General features: G+C 36.9%; 1 protein-coding gene across 1 annotated transcript in view; it reads left to right on the forward strand.

The window, feature by feature from the left end:
• Positions 1-22604, forward strand: part of Dcun1d4 (defective in cullin neddylation 1 domain containing 4) — a 70698-nt gene that overhangs the window by 16341 nt on the left and 31753 nt on the right. The window contains 4 exon segments of the mRNA XM_046459770.1: positions 5911-5981; positions 6286-6325; positions 14871-14985; positions 18435-18526. Of these exon segments, the coding sequence (XP_046315726.1) occupies positions 5911-5981; positions 6286-6325; positions 14871-14985; positions 18435-18526 (318 nt within the window).

Here is a 22604-nt window from a genome sequence, read left to right on the forward strand (position 1 = left end):
AGACTCATACAGTGTTGTGATGCACTAAGATTGGCCTGTAAAAACTGAAACTGAGTGACTATTCATGTGTCACATCTTAGTTTAAATAGAAAAGAGGGCAGTTAATGCAGTTAATGGGACAACTGAAATGCCCCTCCCTCCCAAAGTGAATAAAATTGAATTTACTTGAGTTATGTGGCTCTTTTCTGCAAATCCAGTGTATGGAGGATCTTTCCTCTCCACTTTTACTGCCATTGTCTAACTTGAGGCCCTACTTATTTATTTCCCACCTCAGTCACTTCCAGTTCTCTCCATAAATGGCCACTCTAGATCCAGGTTGCCTCATCCATGTTACACTCTTGTCCTAGAGTGGTCTCTCTAGCAGATTCCTAATTAGAATGCTCCCACAGCATCCAGACTTCCACAGGAGTGCTTTTCATACTTCTCCAGCAACGCTCTGCAGTGCACAGGTTTGTGAGGTAGGCACTTCCAGGGTTCTGGAATTATGTATGCACTCAGCGTGTTGAAATTTCTTTACAGTATCATGCCATAATCATGTAAAATTGTTGTAGATATATTACCATTGAGTAGAGTTGGTGTTGCTTGAATGTGCCATGTTTATCTCTTAAATTTGCATCCCTCTGGTAGAATTATATATTTTAAGGATATTCAATCTAAACTCAAAAGTAGGTTCTTTATTTTCTGATCTTTGCTTTTCTTTTGAATCTCTTTCTCTCTCTCTCTCTTAACCTGACACTTCTTAAATCTGAAAGTCACTTGAAATCCTCTGAACATATCAAGTTTAAGTCTTGGTACCTTTATATCTGCATTGAATCATTTACTGAATGTTTATCGAACAGTTAATATGTGCTGGTACTATTCTAGGCACTGGGGACATAGCAGTGGACAAGATCAAATCCTTGGCCTTTGTGGAAGTAACATTATAATACATATAATACAGGTATGTGATATAGTGTCAGGTGTACAAATGCCATAAAGAGAAGTAAAACATGGTGTGGTGGTAGAGTGAAGAAAGGATCCTGTTTTTTGACCTACCAAGGTTCTTTGTGGAGGTGATATTTAAATGGCAACCTGATAATGTGTGAGAGCAAGTTGTGTTGTTACTGGAGGGATGAGCATTCAAAGCAAAGAGAACAACATGTACAAAGGCTCTGAGGTATAAGTGTGCTTGGGAGTGTCCACTTAACAGCAGGAAGTCACTGTGCCTAAGCAGAATGAGCAAGGGGAAGATGAGTAGAAGCAGAGTGTGCAGGGTCCTGAGCCTGTGATAGGGCATTTTCTTTTGTCATGAATAGCTTTCCCTTTCATTTGTAACTTTGGGATGAGATTAGGATTAATTTTAGTTTGTTCCACAGGCTAGCCATTTACCCATCTGTTACTGAATAATTACTGTTTTCTATTGATTTTCACATGATATTTAATTACATTAATTATATATGTTTACTTATACATACATGGAAACATACAAACATGTTTATCAACTCCTTTCATGGATTTATCCTCCTGCACACATACCATACTGCTGTAGTTACTGTATTTTTATACCAGGTATTGGCACACTAAAGCCTACAGACCAAATGTAGTCTACCACCCAGCTTATTTATAAAGTTTTATTGGAATGCAACCATGCTCATTTATGTATTATTTATGGGTGCTCTTGAGCTACAATGGCTGGCTGAGTAGTTGTAACAGATCAAAGAGGCCCAGGCAGCCTAAAATATTTACGACCTGGGCCCTTTACCAGAGGGTTTATCAACCTCTGCTTTATAATATCTATTGATATCAGATGGAGTAAGTTCTTCCTCACTCTTCTTTATCAACAGTTTCTTGGCCATCATACATGTTGTTTTTCCATAAACTTTAAAAAAATCAGTCTACCAAGCTTGCCTGACTGCTTTCCCTATGTTTTTTGGGGGCTGAAGAACTGCAGGGCAGGTGGAATAGGTATTTGATTGCATTCAGTTTGTATAGTTTAATGAAGGGGGAGAAGTGATTGTTTTACAGTTAGAGTCTTTCCATTCCAGGAATGTAATGGCTCTATCTACATTTATGTCTTTCAGCAAACTTTTATTGTTTCTTCACTTGTATCTTACATACTGAAGTTTATTCCTTTTTGTTGTTATTATAAGTGAGATCTTCTCCCAGTTATATTTTATAAGGGACTATTAGAGTATAAAGGAAAGCTTTTGCTTTTTATATATTTAAATTTTTTTTGGCCCTCAGGGGCCAAATTAACAAAATTACTTTCATATTTAATTCTTTTGTTTGACAGTCATTGTCTGAACTTACCCATTCTGTGGAGAGGATAGTTTAGGAAAATGGACTTTGACCTCCTTAGTGGTGTTCATTTTTCTTTTATATTGTGCATAGTGAATTTGAATTAAAATGGAAAATAAACTATATAATTTTGTGGTCAGTCTGCATTTGTGGATAGTTTAAAAAATATCCTGAAGATCCTTTAGGCAAGCTATTTGTCAAGCAGGCTATGCCTCTTTGCAAAGCCAGTCGTTGCTTTTAATGTAGGACTATAGAGCTGTGCTTGTCATTCAGGAGAATCAAGCCCAGACACCACCTTACTGTGGAAAGCCATTGGATCATGGAATACAGTTGACTTAACCTGGCATTTATCCTTTGGAATTGAAATATGAGCAGAAGGAGATTTTTATGAATCAGTTAGTGCTTTCCTTAAATATGTTCTCTGTAAAGCATTTGATCTTTACCCCTAACATCTATGCCTTAAGGATGTGAAATCTGTTTTAGATTTCAAGGTCTATTACTTGCCCTGAGCACTGAACAGATGAACCATAAATCCAATATGTGTTAACCTTTGTGAATTTATCTTTTAATGCTATTTTTGTCCTTTTCCCCTCTGAATTCATGTCTTCTTAACTTCTTATGTTGGTAAAACTAAAGAAAGATTATTAATTTTGGTTTCTTTTTTCTTTTTGTATGTATTTTTTGGGTGACGTGATGGTCGGTGGTGTCAGAGTAGGGTTTGGATATGGAAATGAATAATTGCTGGCTTATACCACGTGATTTCTGAAATGAACCGTTACACCTTCTTTGTGTGTGTGAAGTGAAACTTCACATGCAGAATCTGGTTGTAAACACTCCTGTACTTTTTCCAGTGTGTTGAGATTACTTGCAGCCATTATTATAAACATCACTTGGTGTATATAAATATAGAAATGCTGTCATAGGCTGTAGAGATGTTATCTGGTGCTGGCAGCTCAATCATAAAGGGATTTCTGACTTTGGACCTGAGTTGGACCTAGGGAAAGTAGATATTATTTTAGATGACCATTTGGTGTGTAGAACACCATAAGCAAATATAGTGGTCATCAGTGGCTTTTATTTATTGTGTCCCAGACATTGTGATGGGTGCCTGACACAGATAGGTATTATGATAGGTGTCTGATATATTTTCATCCTTCCAGCAACACTATGAAGGATTATTTCATAGTCTTATTTTTCAGATAAGGAAATTGGGATTTATGTTAAATAACTGTTAGACCTGAGATTTGAGCCATGAGTTAAAACTCCAAGGTGAGGTGATAAAACAAAATGGTATTTTGGGCAGGAACAGAGTGAGTGTGCGTGTGCACACGCACATATGTGTGCACATTGGACTCTGTTGGAATTAGAGAGGGCATTGGACAGAATGTGAAGGTTGAAAAGAAGGGTTTTGTGGGATGGAGTGGTGAAAGAAGTTGGGTAGGGCTCAGCTGAAATTCCAGATTGAGGACATCTTCTGTTTCTTTTCTACTTCTTTCATAGCCGTATAAAGGAGAGAGAAAGATTTAACAACTTGACTTCTTCCCTTAGATTCCCTTATGTGAATTTTGACACTGACTTAACAGTAGAACAGTGAAATGACAAAATGTAGCATGGGGGTTAGGAGGACCTCACTGCATGTATGACCTTTGGCGCGCCCCATTCTCTCTTCCTCCTATTGTGGCCTCAAACTTTGTGTGTTAGTTTTTGGTTTTGTGGGGGTCCCAAGTGTTTAATTAACATTCCAAGGTGATAATGGAATGTATTGTCTTCCTGTTTCTAAATTGAGAGAGTACAAGAAGGGGGTTATGGTGTGGTAGTAGATGGGAGGCTGCAGAAATTGGACTTTCTGGCTCATTTGGCTGTCAATTTTGGTTTTAGAGATTATCATTGGTGTTCATTAAATGTAAACATAATTAAGTGCATGCACACGCGCGCGCACACACACACACACACTTGCACACCCCAAATGCTTTTCTGAACATTTGTACCAATTAAGATGAAAGATCTAGATTCTGTGCCACTAATGTCATAATTTTAAGCATGGCTAGATTATTGAGATGCCAAACAAAATGTGTCTCTATTTGAGGCCTGTTTAGAGCCTGAGGCCCTCCTCTGGCTGTCTCTCTGCCCAAAATTGGTTCTTTGAACCATTCTAGCTGGCTGTGACTGTGCCTGAGCAGTACGTGTGTATATGTATAAATAATGGCTTGCTGCTCCTGTGTTAATGTCAGGGGCTTTGCTATCCTGGATCCCTTTGCCCCATAGGCCTGCCCAGAACTGGATTCCTAGTAAGACTTAGAAAATGAACCGATAAACCTTTCTAACTAGTGGCAGGGAGGCAGCTTGCTTTCTTGATTTGAAGTGAAGTAGTACCAGAAGGTCCAGCCCCAGCAGACAACTTAAAATGTGGTAGTATCTCATCTTTGGATCTGTTCTTTGCATCTGATGCGTATTCCAAAAAACATTTCAGTGAAGGGTGGCTTCTTTTTCTTTTTTGTTAGATTGTTGTTGGTTGGATAGTTATAGTATCTTTTCAAAGATTTTAACCTTTATATTGGAAAGAAAAGGAACTTGGGTTGGGGGCTGCTTATTAGTGATATCAAAAAGTTCATGTAGGCTGGGGCTGTGGCTCAGTGGTAGAGCGCTTGCCTAACGTGTGAGGCACTGGGTTCAATTCTCAGCATCACACATAAATAAAATAAAGGTCCACCAACAACTAAAAACAAAGAAAACCTAAAAAAGAAGAAAGAAAGAAAAAAGAAAAGGAACTAATGTAAATCCTAATGTTTTATGAAAATACTTCCATTGATGCTTTTTCAAATAGGAAGTTATTGATAAACTTGTATTTTTACTGCCTAATATACATGACAGCATAGTTTACAAAAATGAGAAATTTGTAAGACTAACAGTTTATTAGTTTTATATTGTGCAGGATTCTAGGATGGAGCAACTTCATCAGTCTTTTGATTCTGTAGATAATTCTGAAATGATTGGGGATGAAGCATGGGTATATTTTTTGATCTAGGCCTGTTTCCTTAGGAGTATGATTTCTGCTTCTGTGGTACGCTTTAACATTGCAGTGCCTGCAACTATACCCATAGACCCATCATTGGGCTCTGGCCTGCAGGAGAATTCTTTGATTTATCTGTTTGTTTAATGGGAGAGATTTTGTTCTCTCTGTTGTATAATCAACCACAAAATAAATATATTGTAAGAAATACTGGCCTTGGAGTGCTTTTCTATCGTTGTTTTGCCAGGACTTACTCATTGTACCACAAATTCTGGGGACAGGGAGGAGAAAGTGAACACATTTCGAGATCTGTCTTCTATTTGCTAACATTTATATCTTTCTAGTAAGTTCAAGTTCCCTGCTGACAGGATTTTACAATTACTGTAGTATTTTCATTTTACCTTAGAATCCACATGAAAATTTCATGAACTTTAACATTTGGTTGGGAATTTAATATTATTGTCAAACTTTATTTCTAGGAGGCAGGTCAGTAATTGCATGTCATTTTGTATATATAAATATAAATTAATTGATATCAAAACATTTGTTTATTTTTACTTTTTTAAATAGTCTCTGTAGTGTGGAAATAGATGACAGTGAATTTTTTCTTTTTTCTTTTAAAGACTTTCAGCTGAACTCTCATCTCTCAACACTGGCAAATATTCATAAGATCTACCACACCCTTAATAAACTAGTAAGTCAGTCATTTAAAGATAAAACTATGGGCTGGGATTGTGGCTCAGTGGTAGAGCGCTCGCCTAGCACAGGCGGGACTGGGGTTCGATCCTCAGCACCACATAAAAAATGAAAGACATTGTGTTGTTGTGTCCATCTACACCTAAAAAAAATAATAAAATGTTTAAAAAAAAAGATGAACTATTCATTTTGTGCAAGTGTATTTGCTGAAAAATTTTCAATTGTGGATAAGATAGCAATTGCGTATAAAACTGGCTGTATGCTATGTGATTTCTTGGTAATAATGAATGTATTTCTTGCAGAATTTAACAGAAGACGTTGGCCAAGACGATCACCAAACAGGTATCTGTAAATGCTAACATTTCTTAATTTTTTTTCTTTATTCTTTTGAGACAGGGTCTCTCTTTAGTTGCCCAGGCTGTTCTTGCACTTGGATCCTCCCACCTTTAGTCTTCCAAGTACTGACTGCTTAATTTTAAATACCCTTACTAATACAAATTATGAAAGAGAAATACTAGCCATTAATGCTCTGTGTTATCGCAACACTCCATGAACAAGTACTTGGTTGAGGAGATCTTTCAGGGTGTAGTGAAGGCAGCCATATTTCAGCTCCTTCCTAGAAGAAATCTATTCTGGGGTGCTGGTTTATGGAAAAGCACTTTAATTCCTTTAAAGGGGCTAAAAATTCTCTAGTGGTCTTAAGATCTCATTTTTTGGTTAATTCAGCTGAAAATGTGATTTGATTTGAAAGGTAGGGGGGTGTGTGTGTGTGTGTGTGTGTGTGTTGTATAGGAAATGAGGACTTATGAATGAGAACACTGAAGCTAGATTATTCACAGTTACTCTCTAGCCCTGCGCTCTTCAAAGTGTAGCTAGCATGATAGTCTCCTAAGGAGGGCTTATTTAAAACAGGTTGTCAGGCTCTACCCCCAGAGTTTCTGATTCTGTAGATTGGGGATGAGTGGGCCCCCAGAGTGTGCTTTGCTAACAAGCTTTGAGATGATGTTGATCCTCCTGAATCTGGAGACCATATTTTGAGACCATTTCTTTAAATTGTTAAAGAGAAACTGGCATTTGGTTTATAGTCACTAAACTTCCAGTGAAAATTACTAAAATCTATTTTAAAATTAGAAAGTTACTGCACAGTATATGAATTCCGGCTTGTTCTAGTCTGTTTGGACTACTATAACAAAGTACTTTAGATGGGGTAATTTATGAACAACAGAAATTGATGACTCATGATCTGAATGTTGGGAAGTCTAAAATCAAGGCACCAGCAAATTCTGTATCTGATGAAAGCCCGTTCCTCAGTGTTAGCTCTTCTTGCTGCATCCTCACATTGTGGGAGGGAGAGGCAACTCCTTGGGCTGCTTTTATGAGGGAACTACTCCCAGTCATGAGGATAGAACCCTCCCAAAAGCCTTACTTCTTCATACCAACACATTGGAGATTAGATTCATGTCTCCCAATCCCACCCTATTTCCCCAGTGCACTATTTAATGTTGATTCTTTCAGATATTTTTATGCATGCATATATACTTGTATATATGCTTGTTTTTTTCATTTAGCATTCATGATTTACTATGTATATTATTGGATTTTTTTTTCATTTAATTAATTTTATTTAATCTCGTGGGTCATTGATTTAGGACTCCCACCCCCTTAGATTGGTTCAGAATCAATTGAAAATTATGCATAAGAAAGAGATTAAAAAGTAACAGTTTTGTTGGAAAACTTGCTGAGATGTGCAGCAAGACTAATCAAGCTTTTCAGTATTTCTCTTTAAGGCTTAGCCACAACTAGGTTAAGTATAGGCTGGCATATCTGCTGCCCTCTCATACCACCTACTGTGATGGTGGAAGGTTTCATATATCTGCCAGCAAGCAGATCTGACAGTTGCTTCAAGGGGCGGGGCTCTCTGCTCAGTTTCCTCTCTGTGGATCACTAATTAGACCAGATATTCCTGCTTTCAGGGAGGAATGAGACAAGGGGGCAGGAATATTCTAGGGCACTGTGTGTCTTTATAGTAGCACATTTATAAAGCATCTTCTCTCATTTTAAATGGCTACATAAATTTTCTAGTTCATAGATACATTATAATATATTTTTTCTAGGCTCTTAATAACACACATTTGTATATTTAACTTTTAGCTACTTTCAGTAATGCTGGAATAAAATTTTCAGGGCCAGTCTTAATAGCTAAGGGGAAAAAAACACTTGTTTCTCATTCTGAAATGATGTTTGTGGATCTATGAGGATTTATTTTTCATCTTATTCTTTAGTATTGTTTTATTTTTAAACTATGTTTAAAATAGTTTTTATTTTTAAAACAATTTTGCATTTGTAAAGCCCTAAAGTTGTATTTCTTTAAGATATGGTAATATAGCTTCTTAAGTTCTGAATTCTACACATTATATTGTTAATTTGAAGGTTTGATTTAAATGAGTAATTATAGTAATTTTACATTCATATATTTAACCTGATATGTGACAATTTAATAACTGTAAGTCATATTTAAGGAAGAGGAAATTGGAAAAAGCATTTGGCCTCATGCCTCTCTTATGCCCTTGGGAATGGCAGCTGTGTCTGATGGTTGGTGTATTGCATACGGCGGGTACAGTATCTGATGACTTGTGAATGTCTGGCATTTTCCTTTCTGGTTATACGAAGCATCACTTGTGATTTTCATACCCAACAAAATGGACTTAAAAACTTAACTATGTAAAACTATGATGATTGGAATCTGAGAAGGTTTAGTTGCTCAGATGCTTCTTTGACTATCTTGTCCCATCACAAGAGTCTGAGCCACATCTATAAAAATTGCATGTGGAAGAGCCAAACCCAAGTCAGAAAAGGCTTCTTTAACACTTTTCTTTGGTGTTCTTAATCTTCCTCCCAAGGTAGAGAGAGAATTAGTAGTTAATCTTGGAGAAGTGACCCAAAATAGAATGAATGAATAAACAAAGGAAAAAAAAAAGGGACAAAGAAATGTGTAAGGAAGTTGATTCTAGTTGTCAGAAGTCAATATTATTTAGAAAGAAAGGAAAAGGAAAACTTTTTAAATAGGATAAAAATTGTTCATTTAGAAATTAATAATTTTATACTCAAGCAGGTAAGTAGTGCAGTGATCTGTTAAAAAAAATTGAAATAAAACACTAGCTACTGGAAAGATATCTTAAAATGCTATCTTTTTATCTTCTTAAATTATTAAATCTTTATGGCATTGTTCAGTGAGTAGTGAGGCTAACTAGCTATGTAAAAATAACTGAAGTGGCAGAATGAGCCCTGTAAAACATCATTAAGTGAACCAAACCTGCGATACATCAAGCTCACTAAAATGACAAATTAGGTAGTGAGTTTTTAAAAAATTGCTTTTAGATATGCATGACAGTAGAGTGTATTACACATACATGGAGAGCAACCCATTCCAATTAGGATCCCATTTTTGTGGGTTTACATAATATGAAGTTATATTGTTCGTGTATTCATTTATGAGCAAGGGAAAGTTAGATCTGATTCATTCTACTGTCTTCCCTATTTCCATCCCGCTCCCTTCCCTTTATTCCCCTTTGGCAGTGAGGTTTTTGTATTGGAATATGCATTTATTATATAAGTTTGGAAAAGTCAGAAACACTTTTTAATTTGGCAAATCATTTGTTTGGGGATGATTGGAAAATGGACACATGAGTTGATATGTCTTATAGGAAATCAATTCTGATAGGAACTCACTTTACTGAGGCCCATAAAGCAAGATCATATTTTATAAATATGTAAAATCAGTGAAGCACCTACTGAGGCATTATTTTTTAAGGAATAGCGTGTTTAAGTAAACTATAATCAAAAGAGCAAGCTGGATAGACATTAAAGGACCTTTGCTCTGATCCAGGTAACTCAGGTTGCCTTTATGGGGCAAATACTAGGATAGACCTGTTGAAGAGTGTTGGCAGTATTTCTAATTGTTTAATTTGGGAAATAGCCTATATATATTCATTGATTGATTTATTTAGGAAAAAAATGGTAACTTATAAGATACTTAATTTGTTCTTTTTAAATACTGAACCAAAAAGAATGAACCTGAACTCCAATCATAATCTTGGGTTGAAAACTATACACAATTTTTATTGCATCCCTAAGGATCATACAAACACCACGGCATTAAGAAAGAGCCTAGCAGTGAGAGGATTGTTTGCAGATCCACCGCCCATCCAGTATAGAAATGTTAGAAACACCTCTCAGATTTGTGAAGGTAAATACTCTAAAAGTTGTGCTGGGGACATTGCTCAGTGGTAGAGTGCTTGCATGAGGCCCTGAGTTAAGAATCCTAGCATAGGGTTGTCAGGGGAGGGTGTTGTAATTATTGTCGATGTGTTAAAACATCATCAGTCTTGATATTTGAAGCAAATAAATACTCCATAATATTCTTGTGTACATTATTTACTTTTGAATTTTTTTGTAGTTGAAAGATAAAGTTTAATTGAAGTAGATGAAGTGATACAAGTTGTTCGTTAAGTCTAAATGATACAAATAAAAACAAATTTTTGTAACATATCTACTTAGATTTAAGTGTTTCTATTATAAAAAGACTTAACCACTGAGTTACTTCAAGGAGCAAATACTCTGCTAATATTTGTGTTTAAAAAAAAAAAAAAATTTCTGCCTGCCAGGAAACGTAAAGTCAAGTGTTTGTTTTGCTGACAAATGGTGAAAAAAATCAGAAATGATGGCATATTATCTACTCATTGGTATTTTAAGTCTTTGTACGTGTACTGATTTTTAAGCAGAATTTGATTTATGTGTGTCATCAGAACACACTCAACAAATATTTATTGAGAGAGATGTTTTTATTGTAACAAGATACTGCATTAGCTGCTTGCTCTGTATGTACAAGCGAGCTAGACAGGACCCACAAACCAAGATGTACCTTAGTATATTATTATGCATCAGCATAACTTTAAAATTTCTGGTTTTTGCTCTTGCATAGTTAGGATCTGCCAGTGAGGGTAGAGTGGGGACAGGGATCTGATCTGGAAGAAATAGCCTTAATTGTGCTGTCTGTGTATTTGGTTGATTTAGTTCATGTTGGTAAACTATTATTTTAAGTAAACTTGTTTTCCATGGCATTAAAACATTGCTTCTTCTGTAGCCTGAAACTTTCCTGTCATCCTGGGTTCTAGGTGGTTATGCCTGGAAGGGCTGAACTGTGTGTGGTCCTTGGGAACTTCCTTCCCAAGTCCCAGTTGGTTGCATCCCTGCTGTGAGGTGGCTGTGAGCAGGGCAGTAAGTCAGAGAGTGCCTGGGCTGTGGTGACTTTAGGGGGGGGCAAAGAGGCATGGGTTCTTTGTAAAAATGGCTCTACAACAACCACTCACTTATGCTGATGCTTAGAGTGGAAAGACAGAAAAGGAAGTCATGCTTCTTAGCTAGAAGATAATGTTTTGAATAAATAGAAGAGTATATTGCTGAACTTGGGATGGTTTGAGACTCTAATATGATTAAGTTTTACACAGACACAGTGATTTTTGAATCTTTTAACAGAAAGCGTTCATCAATAAGAAAAAGTTGGAAAAGTGAATTAACTTACAATGTTTACCAAAAACGTACTACTCTTGAAAGGTAGGAGTAAGCGAAAGCCAGGTGATACCAGTGTTCATGAAGAAGCAGATGGTAGAAAAGCTAGTATGAAGTGTTTCTTGGAGAAGACGTTATTTTGGAGTGTACACTTCCTGTGGACTGACGAGATGCGTGCCTTTTCTTCAGTGTTTTGCAAGTACTTGCAGGTAGAATAGGTTACCGCCAGGCTAGACACCCAGAACCAAATCATGCCTGCTCTTGGAAGAAGATGGCTTTCCTTCACATGTCCATATCCAGGGAGAAGCAAGCCTTCCAGTGTTGTGCCTGATCTTTCATTTCTAGGCAGTGCTACTGGCTTCACAGTCAGGCAGTGTAGACTTTTTCTTCCTGTAAACTCTGTCATGAGGCATTAATAGACAAGGATAAATCTTTTTCTTAAATATTGGTGATCTGTGAAAACTTGGGTCACTACAGTTCTTTGGACCTTTGGTATTTTGGTGTTGTTTATAAACAGGACACTGTTTTCCAGGGAAGATGAATGGAGTATCGGTGTGGGGGTAGCACTCTATGTCTGGTTATTCTTTTTTTTCCCCAGTTTTTTCCCCTATTGTGGGGAGAGACATATTAGGGGTACTTTTTTTCTGAAAGGATAGGTCTTGTTGGGCCCCCTGGAAAGGTAGCTGGAGGTCATCTTGTTTTGACCTGCATGGAATCTGGGCTGAGAGTGCAAGCTGCTTGAGCTCAGGGGCTGGTAGAAACAGGCTCTGGGCTATAGCCCATTTGGGTGGTCATTTCGCCTCATAACAGAAAGGGTGTTTTCCCCTGGTATGTCCCTAAAGGCTATCACCAAAGAAACTTAGCACAGTGGTAGAAGCCTAAATGTGACCTGGGATTCAGGTTCAGCCCTGATCATTGCTCTTAGCAGCCTTATAACTTCAGCTACTGAGAGCCCTCTCCTTGTCTTCAGAGCAGGTGTCCTTAGAGAACTCTGCACACATACCCTGTCCGCTTCCTCACCTCACATCCCTCCCCTACCACCTTCCATCTAGCCTGCTCTCTCCAGGTCCGTCTCTGCTGTACTTCATTGTTTTTTTTTTTTTTTAAACTATTTATTATTTATTTTTTGGCGGACACAACATTTTTGTTTATTATGTGGTGCTGAGGATCGAACCCGGGCCGCATGCATGCCAGGCGAACGCGCTACTGCTTGAGCCACATCCCCAGCCCCTGTACTTCATTGTTAAATGCAGTGTGTGCCTTCACTCCTTACCTGATGGACCTCTGTGCAGTATTTGAACAGTTCCACCTTGAAACTCTTTCTTTGGGCTTCCAGGATATCATAGAGGAGAGGAGAGCTTGGGTTTTCTCCCTGCCAAGGTTGTCACCTTCTTTTCTTAGTCCCTTTAGTATCCATATTACCCATAGCTTTGCTCTTAATTCTCTGCTTCTCAGTCTCTACTTTCCTGCTACCCATCTTTTCATTAGTGGGACCAAAATAATAAGAAAGCTTATTTGAGGCTCAGGATTTCAGAAGTTCAGTCCATGGTCAGTCAGCTCCATTACTCTGGGCCTGAGATGAGACAGAACATCATGACAGAAGGGTGTGGCAGAGGAAACTGCTTAGCTCATGGCAGCCAGGAAGCAGAAGAGTGAGAGAAGAGCCAGGGACAAGATACAGTCCAACGTCACATCCCCAGTGACCTACTTCCTTCAACCACACCCACATGGTTACAATTACCACCCAGTAGTTCATTCACATTATTAATCTCAAATGTATTAATCCACTGATGAGGTTACACCTCTCATAATTTAATCATATCACCTCTGAACATTCCTGCATTGTCTAACATATGATTTTTTCAGGGAACTTTAAAGATCCAAACTATAACTGTCTTTGAAGGAGTGGTAGCAGATAGTGGCTGAGAGCTGGTTTGCTGTAGGGCTTCTTGGGTTCCCTTACACTTCTGCTGCAGGTACCTAAACACAGTGCTTGCTTTGGTACCTATGTATTTACTGAATGAATGTTTTTCCTTATGAATATCCTGAGAAATATCACTGTCCCATTCTTCAGATTACAATCAAGGGACCCAGAGTAAGTTAGCAATTGCTGCATCGTTAGCAAAGAGCTGGCAATGGTTCATTGAGTGCAGGTTGCCAAACTCCAGCAGCATTCACATGCTCTCTTGTTTTCATGGCTCCCTGAGAGTCCAGGTCCCTCAACCAAGAGCCAAAGAAAGGGGGAGGGATGTGGGGACCAGAATTCACCATGTTTTGCTTCACAAATCTTGAAAAGTCACTTGAATGCCTCAGCCTTGATTTTTTTCCCATCTGTTAAGTAGATAATTATCTTTGCCCTGCTTGTCATTCAGGGTTATTGTGGGAACCAAATGACATATCTGATGGCACTTGTGCCAAAATGGGATATTTAATTATCTTATAATTGTCTTGTAATTTATAATGGTTTAGGATAATCTGAAGCAAGACCGTTTGAGTTTGAATCCCAGTTTTCCACTTTAGCTTTCTCTGTTTTCTTCCCTGTGTGAGGCAACAGTGGTCCTTTCCTCAGCGGCTTGTTATGAACTTACCTGAGTTAGTATCTGCAAAAGTTAAGAGGAGGACAGACTCCCAGTAAGTGCTCACTGAGTGTTCTTTGCAATTCTTATTGTCTGTTATTAAATTTTAATACCTTTTTACCAAACGAAAGCTTTGCTTTCCTGACTGTAAACCCTGACTGAAAAATGGCAGAGTTTTCTTCAAGTGGCAGAAACAAGAAAAGTTATTGTGTTTTGTTCAGGGCCACATCAGATTCTGCATGACCCCTCCCGCCCCCCCGCCACAACACCCCAATCTCTCCCCTCGGCCAATCATTTCCCTTGTAGCTTGTGAGCATTAGGATTGATGTGCTTATATGTATTTTAGAGTCACGGTTCCTGATTGAACGGACCTTGCCTAATGAAATAGATAAATGCAATAGCAGTACATTTCTCTTGAAGGAACATTGACGTGTAAGAGAAGCCAAAAGTTTAGGTGATTTCCGTTAGTATTTCTGGAGAGTAAATTAAAATTGAGCTTGCTTCTATTTCTGGTATGATTTGGGTGGTGGGAAGTAATTACTTGTTTTGTGTCATTGCTAGGTTTTTTCCTTGACTAACATTTTTTCAAAGAGGATTTACAAACCATTTTCTCTATAGTATATACTGATAACATCAAACCCTTCACAATACAAGCCATGGCTGTTTTTAAATTTAGCAGTCATACAGTTTGTAGGAGTTCCTGTGCAGCATGTTTTAATTTGTATTCTGAATTTTCTTTATAGGAAGCCTGCGGTCTTGCAGTTCTTCAGACTGCTTTAGTAAAGTGATGCCCCCAAGGAAAAAGAGAAGACCTGCCTCTGGAGATGATTTATCTGCCAAGAAAAGTAGACATGATAGGTATGGTTTAGAGACTGTAGATTCATATTAATGACATGCATGTTGAAAATACTGATAGGGTCTTCTTAGTGTGTAGATGCCACCTGGAACATTGTTTTGATTCTGCCAGATGATCTTTCAAAGTGAAATTATTTAATGATGCTTATTTTTATGTATTTTTATGTCTGGTTTTATAAAACAGAAACAAAATAGATAATTTGAGTTTTTAGAGATAAAAGTTTTGTCTCAATTCGTGGATCCATTAAAACTGGAGTAGCAGTAGTTTCTTTCCTTTGAAAGCCTTACTGTTGGTGTCTCGTGAGGACCACAAAATTGTCTGTTCTTTCATAGTGTCTCACCCTCTGACTACAGCCACAGGGCTGGAGCAATGCACCTGTACTGCGTGTTCTACACTTACCCAGAATGTTAGCCACATGGAGGTTTATTCTCAGATGGTTGAGGATTTGACAAAAACCATGAAAAACTAGACTGTTCAGACCACTTCCCTTTTACACAAGTGAACTGTTAATTTTGGTGACTCCAAAGGCCTGTTAAATGTTTATTTTAGGCCTGTTAAATGTTTAATCTTTATTGTCTCACCTTGATTTTAATAAGCAATTTTTTTTCCTGTGTTTTTCTTTTTGAGACGGGGTCTCACAGTGTTGCCCAGAGTGGTCTTGAATGCCTGAACTTAAGTGATCCTCCTGCCTTAGTCTGCCAAGTAGCTGGAGCTACCAGCACATGCCACCAAACCCTTATCTCTTTTTTTTTTAAACAATGTAAAACATCGTAGTCTAATCTTTTCTGTCTTTTCTCGTCTTTCCCCATTCTGGCTCTGTGGGTCACTTCATTCAGCCTAGAATTTTCACATCTTAAATTGAGGGGATTTAGATGAGATTTTTCTGTTTCTTCCTTGCTGTGATATATTTGCTACAACTCAGTTGGAGGAATACAGAGATGGACTCTGAAAATGTGAAAATAATGTCACTGTTCATATTTCAAATGAATAGAAAATATTATGTAATAAAGAAGACAATTTAGAAGATAATCAGTAGCAATGTGTGGGTTTTTGTTTGTTTGTTTTGTTTTTTTTGTGTGTGTGTGTGTTGGCAGTACTGGGATTAAAACCAGGGGTACTCTACCACTGAGCTATGTCCCCAGACCTTTTAAATTTTTTTAAAATTTGAGGCAGGGTCTCACTAAGTTGCCCAGGCTGGCCCCCAACATGGGGTCCTTCTGTCTTAGCATCTTGTTGCTGGGATCACTCATAATCTTTAGGACAGTGTTTTTTAGTTTTGTTAAACCAGGTTACTTTATGTCTTCTTGTCAGTATGAAATGTTATTATCAGGGAATTATTTAATTCTAATAACCACTTAGCATTTTGTGCCTTTGTAATCCTTGTTATTTTTTTCACCACAGTCTAATATAATTTAATATGATAAAATCAGATTAAAAACTGGCAGTTGCAATTTCTGAATTTTTAGTCTTTTTTTTAAGCCAATTTATTTATATACCTTAAAGTTCATACATTTTAAGTGTACAAAAGTGGTTTCTTCTTAGCTGAGTTGTGAACATCATTACTGTAGTCCAGCTTGGAACATTCCCATCAACCCGGAAACATCCCTGATGCCTAGTCACAGCCACTCCCGGTTCTACTCACTGCCCCAAGCAATGCCTTTGATCTACCTTCTGTCCCTGCAGATACATGTGCTTTTATGGACATTTTGTGTAAATGATGTTTTGTATCTCACTTCTTTTCACTTATGTTTTTTAGGCACATCTGTGTAATAATAGCAGTTATCCATATTTTATTCATTTGCTGAATGATATTCCACTGTATGATCTTGGTCCATTTTTTATGTAGAACATTTTTAAGTAATTCAGAATCAAATATTATAGTGTCATACAAAGGACTTCAGGTTTTGATTGCTGATAGGCTTTGAGCTATGACAGGAATGTCTGAGCCCGGGATTAAAGAAGATCTGTCTAAACCCTTGACCAGTACCTTTTATAATACTACCTTTATTTCCAGGTAGTAGTCCCATGTTTTATAGGAAAAGTTATAAATTGTGGTTTGCAGGTTTTTTTGTTTGTGTGATTTTTGGTACTAGGGATTGAACTTAGTCGTATTTTACCACTGAGCTATATACCTAGCCTTTTTGCTGAGTTGCTGAGATTGGCCTTGAATTTATGATCCTCCTGCCTCAGCCTTCTGAATCCTTGGGATTACGGGTGTACAGTACTGCATGTGGCTATGGTTTACAGTTTCGATTACTAAATATCCTTATAGCTGTGTTCTTTTTTTTTTTTTTTTTTTAATAAAAACCAGGAATTTCTATTCAGAGGTCTATACAGATAATCTGATTGTGTAGGTCTGGAGTAAATGTACACTAAAAAAAGAATTTCATCTTGTATATTCTTATATAAATAAAAGTTATTTATAAGTGTTTTTAACCATAACTCTCTAGGTAATTTATATACAAATAATAGATTCAAATGTCTGTACTTATACTTTTCATATGCAAGTCATGATTTTAAAACCACTGCCTACTTACTCTCCCCCCTCCAGTGAGGAAGCTCTAGGACCTCCATCCCTGATTAGGAGATAAGGAATTGTTGCCACATAGCAGGAGCATTGGCTGTGCTTCCTGATTCAGTTCTCCAGCTTAGGCTATGTGGCCACAGTGTGGAATGTGGGAGCTATGCTTCTCTCTTCTGAGGCTTTAAGACTTACACTAATCAAGGACTCATCCAAGACACTTTTTCTTGTCAACCTTATGATTGAATTTTTTTTCCCCCTTGGAAGCTTGAACATAAATTAATGTTTCTTTGTACTTGTTCAGTGTGCTCTTGAGTTGTCTCCTATTGACAGGTCTTTCTTATATCATATATAGAGCATGCTTAGCCTGACTTATAAGACAGAAGTCAGAACTTAATGGAGAGACACAAGTGATTTTTAGGATCATTAATTGAAGAAAACACCTTAGACATTTGTTGCTGTGTCTTATCATTCTTTTTTTTTTTTTTTTTTTTTTTGAGAAAGAATTTTTTTAATATTTATTTTTTAGTTTTCGGCAGACACAACATCTTTATTTGTATGTGGTGCTGAGGATCGAACCCGGGCCGCACGCAGGCGAGCGCGCTACCGCTTGAGCCACATCCCCAGCCCCTTATTATCATTCTTTAGTAAACTCTAGCTCATGAGAAGAGAGTATATCAAATAAATGTTGTACTTCTTACTGATTACTTGTTCCTCAGCAAAAAAATCTCATTTTATGTTAAGGTGTATGACCATATTTCAACACCGTAGTTAGAAAAGCTGCTGTTTGCAAATCCAGGGAGTAATCTGTTTAAAATACTTAAAATACTGATTGAGTGAATGTCTTGTTTATATAAAAGTAAAAATTATCTGCTACTTAAAAGAACTCGGTATCTTTAAATAACTTACAACTACCTTTTCAATTTCTAGCATGTATAGAAAATATGATTCAACTAGAATAAAGACTGAAGAGGAAGCCTTCTCAAATAAGAGGTGCTTAGAGTGGTTCTATGAATACGCAGGTGGGTAATCATTTATATCATGGAAGACTGCCCTTAGGAAAATAAAGAAGTGCCTTAGAGGAGGTTAAAGAATTTAACAAGTTTTAAATTCAGTGCTTGTATGTTGTGTATTGTGTTTGTGTCCCTGTTGAAGAGAGGGAGAACGGAAGGGAGGGACGTAGTTGAAACAAATCACTAAATGTCCTATTTATAGTCAGCAGCTAAGCCAAAGAATTCAGAACATTAGAAGGGAACTGAAAAGATGAAATGCACTTGGGAGAAATACTTTGGATTGCTAGGAGACCTATTTAGAATGCTGATAATGGGTAATTATTTGATTTAAGCACTGAAGTTAAAATAAGCTTTGCCATGTTGATCCCTTTTGTAGTACAATGGAATTTATATTAAAATGTCTCTATTTTGAAAGATGATTTGGCATAAAATGTTTGTTTTTTCATTTAAAATGTCTTAAATTTAGTTTTGCAACTTACTATAATTGGTTGGATATTTTAATATTGCAATCTAGGACTTGTATTGTGTGAATGGTGTAAAAAAGAGAAAAGGAAACATTTTTCAGATGAAGTTGAATTGTAAGCTCTTTAACCTTTTTTCTTCCTCATGTTTTTCATTCCCTTTTCATAACAGTTCCAGCAACCTTCAAACCAATTTTCCTGTTATCAGTCTCTGTTCTAGACCAGGTCTTTTGTCTTACTTAAACATAAATAAACAGAATAGAACATTCATGTCATTCTCTAACAATATCTGCCCTGAAACCCTCCTGCCCTCTGTTTAGAAATTCCTGCTACCTACAGGATAAAAGACAATTCTGTCCTCTTGCTGGAAGATTTCTCTCCGCTTTTCTCTCCAACAGTAGTAGTTCTGTTTAATTCTGAAAAACCTGCATTGAGTTCTTATTTAATTCTTAGTATTATATCTTTTAAGCCCCTTAATTATATTAATAACCCTCTTTGTCCAAAAATTAGGACTTTGTTCATAACTTATTTTGATCCCTTTTTATTGAGTATAAAAATGAAGATTTTTCTCCTTGATCTTATCTGGCAATTTTTTCCTACCCTCACTATCCTTTTTCTGATGAGCCTTTCCCCTTTGGTTACAGGGGTTGGTCCAGAGGGACCATATTTTCTGGGGGGGGATTTTTAGATTTAAGCTGGGAAACAAATGTCGTCCCCACCCCCCGCCCCCTGTTGATGAACTTGAAAAGCTACATCCCTGATTCCTCTGATTTTATTTGGATTTTGGGAAGTTCTTCCCAGTATCTTTCTAGTAAATTCTCCTCATTAATTAGATTCACCTGGATTTTGTTTGTTAGGGCATGGACACTGTACATACACTTACATGGTATTAGAATTTTATCTTTTCTTGTGTACTTCCTTAGGTCATGAGTCTCTTGAAGACATTTTGTAATCCTAGTAAAAAGTACTTGACACTTTGCCAAGGGTTCAGGAAATGGGTCCTGAATAAGTGGAGCATTTTTCCACTGGAGAAAAATTATGAAGATCTTTTGCTTTCCAATATTGATTCACATTTATTTGTATGAAAATATAATATAAAAAGGAAATTTTTAATAGAATCCCACCATAGTAGCACAGGTATTTTGACTTTTTGTGTCTTCCTTTATAGGCAAGTATAAACTGTTTTCTTTAAAAAGGGAATAGAGTGGAATTTTCCTTTTGCTTTTTTCTGACTGAAGAAAGGTGACATTTTGAAAGTAAAAATTAAGCCACGTTTTTTAGTTTCCTTGGGATTCTTGCTGAGTGATTCCTTGTAATTCATCTCAGCAAAATGTTTCTATGGATATGGCTGTTCCTGAGTTTTATACCTACCCTTGTTTTTTTCATTTTTTTTTTTTCCTTTTATCTTATCACTAGGGAAATTTGCTTCAAATTGGGAATCACTGAAAGCTCCAGTTACTTACTTTTACTTTGAATATCTCAAGCACATGGGTTGAAAGTGTGGGTCAGTATTAAGAGTAATGAACTGTGAGAAAAACCAGGATAACTGACAGAATGTGCTGTAGCTGTAGCTGTGATCTGCTGGCTGTTTGGTTACCTGAGGAAGGCCCGGGTGCCCTGGCTGTGGTACTGTCTCTAGGAGAGAGCCAGCTGGTTTGAGCTGAGGATAAAGGCTGACTTCGTTATGCTTTTAATGGGGGGCAGGGATGTGGAGCCTTGGGGTCCATCACTCAGTTCTTTCCAGAGTTCTCAGTTCTATTTGTCATCCTGCCTCCTGATTTCCTTGGCTCTTGCAGCCTGCGCCCAGCCTGTCTCAGCTTCAAGTTAGCTGGTTCACCCCAGCATTGCTTTGCATATTCTGGAATGTAGCTTCTCACCTTTCAGAATCCCTATCAATTCAATTGTGGATTCTCAGAAGATTGATAAATAAAGCCCTCTTACCCCTTTGTGGGGCCTCTACCTGCTCTCTGTGATTGTATGTTTTACTCCCTTTTCTATCTTGGTACTTCACTTCTCTGTAATTTGAGATAGGATTGTCTGGGAGGTCAGGAACTGTGTTGTTTAGACCTCCATCTGAAAAAGGAAACCCAGTTTTACATAAATTATTTATCAAGTAATTTCCACTTTCTGAAATGCGTCTTAAGAAAAAGAAGTTAAGCCAAATACACAAGTGCCAACATTGATTTTTAAAGTTACACTAACACCCACATACATAGGTCATATTAGTTCTGCAAGCCCTGACTGTAGTCCCTCCATCCATTTTAGATTAAGTTCTATAGCAGAATTCTCTTTTGGTTTACAAAAATGAGATCAGAGACTAGGAACAGGTGCTAAAGTTAGGCATTGACAGTTGCAAAAAGTGCCAAAATGGTCTGACAGTGAAGGAAGAGATGTATATATCACATATATAATTATAGTATAATTAATAAATATAAACATATTATAAATGGTACAATAAACATCATTTTGAATATATTTTTTTAAAAAACTACCAAAGAAGACCCTTTTGCCTCAGTGATGCAGCCTTGTGTAATAATGGGAACTTCAGCATAAAGGTCTTGTTGGGCTATCATGAGAAAGTTACGTTAATACCTACTTACAGTGGCCGGAAAGTGGGAGTGTTATTGATTTTTTTCTAGATTTTTGTTAGTATGTCTGCATTTCCAAATGTATCTCTACTGTCTTGTCACTCAAGGCATTCCATAGCTCCTTGCTTTAAATATACTTTTTTTTTTTTGTCTCTCATACTCCATTTTTTGACCACTTTATGTTATCTTGTAGCATTCATTAGCTTGATAAAATTATCATCTTAATTCTACAGGTGAATTGATATATTGCTATCAATTTGCTATAAAATAGAATTAAGATCCCAATGACCAGTATCATCACAACTAGATTTAAATGCATGGAAAAGATAAATAAAAAAATAAAGAGAGAGAAGTGATAGGTGGCAAGATTATGGGTAGATTTTAAATAATGTTTATTGATATTTAAAATAATGTTTGTTTTAATATATTTAGGATAAAATATACTTTTGGGAGTATAAACTCAGTTCTTCGTAATATGGTCAAAGCAGATATTTTTTTCTCCATGCCACTATATTCCTTTTTATCACAAATATGTTATTTTGATACCAAAAAAAAAAAAAAAAAAAAGTTTTGTTGTACATATTCAGTTCTGTTACCTTCTTCTGGGATTTTTGTTTTTTTCCACTTTATTTACTTTTTTGATACTGGGATGTGCACCCAGGTGCACTTAACCACTGAACTTTTTTTATATTTTGTTTAGAGACAGGGTCTCACTAAGTTGCTTAGGGCTTCGCACAGTTGCTGAGGCTGGTTTTGAATTTGCCATCCTCCTGCCTTAGCCTCCTAAGCTGCTGGGATTACAGGTGTGTGCCACTGTGCCCAACTTCCTCTTTATTTTTTATATATTTTTTTCTATATATTCTTAGTTTTCTTACCTCAACCATTAGGGAAGAATCAATTAAAAGTTTGTTTAATTTAATTTAGGATTTTTTTGGTATATTAATACATGAACATAATGCACAATTTCATTTTAAAGTAAGCAAAAATTTCTGAAAAGAAGGTGACACAAGACTTTCCGGCAAGTGCTCAAGGTGATTT

Source organism: Marmota monax, unplaced genomic scaffold (genome assembly GCF_021218885.2).
Source record: "Marmota monax isolate L192 unplaced genomic scaffold, Marmota_monax_Labrador192_F-V1.1 WCK01_AAM20220418_F8-fsc00025, whole genome shotgun sequence".
Lineage (NCBI taxonomy): Eukaryota > Metazoa > Chordata > Mammalia > Rodentia > Sciuridae > Marmota > Marmota monax.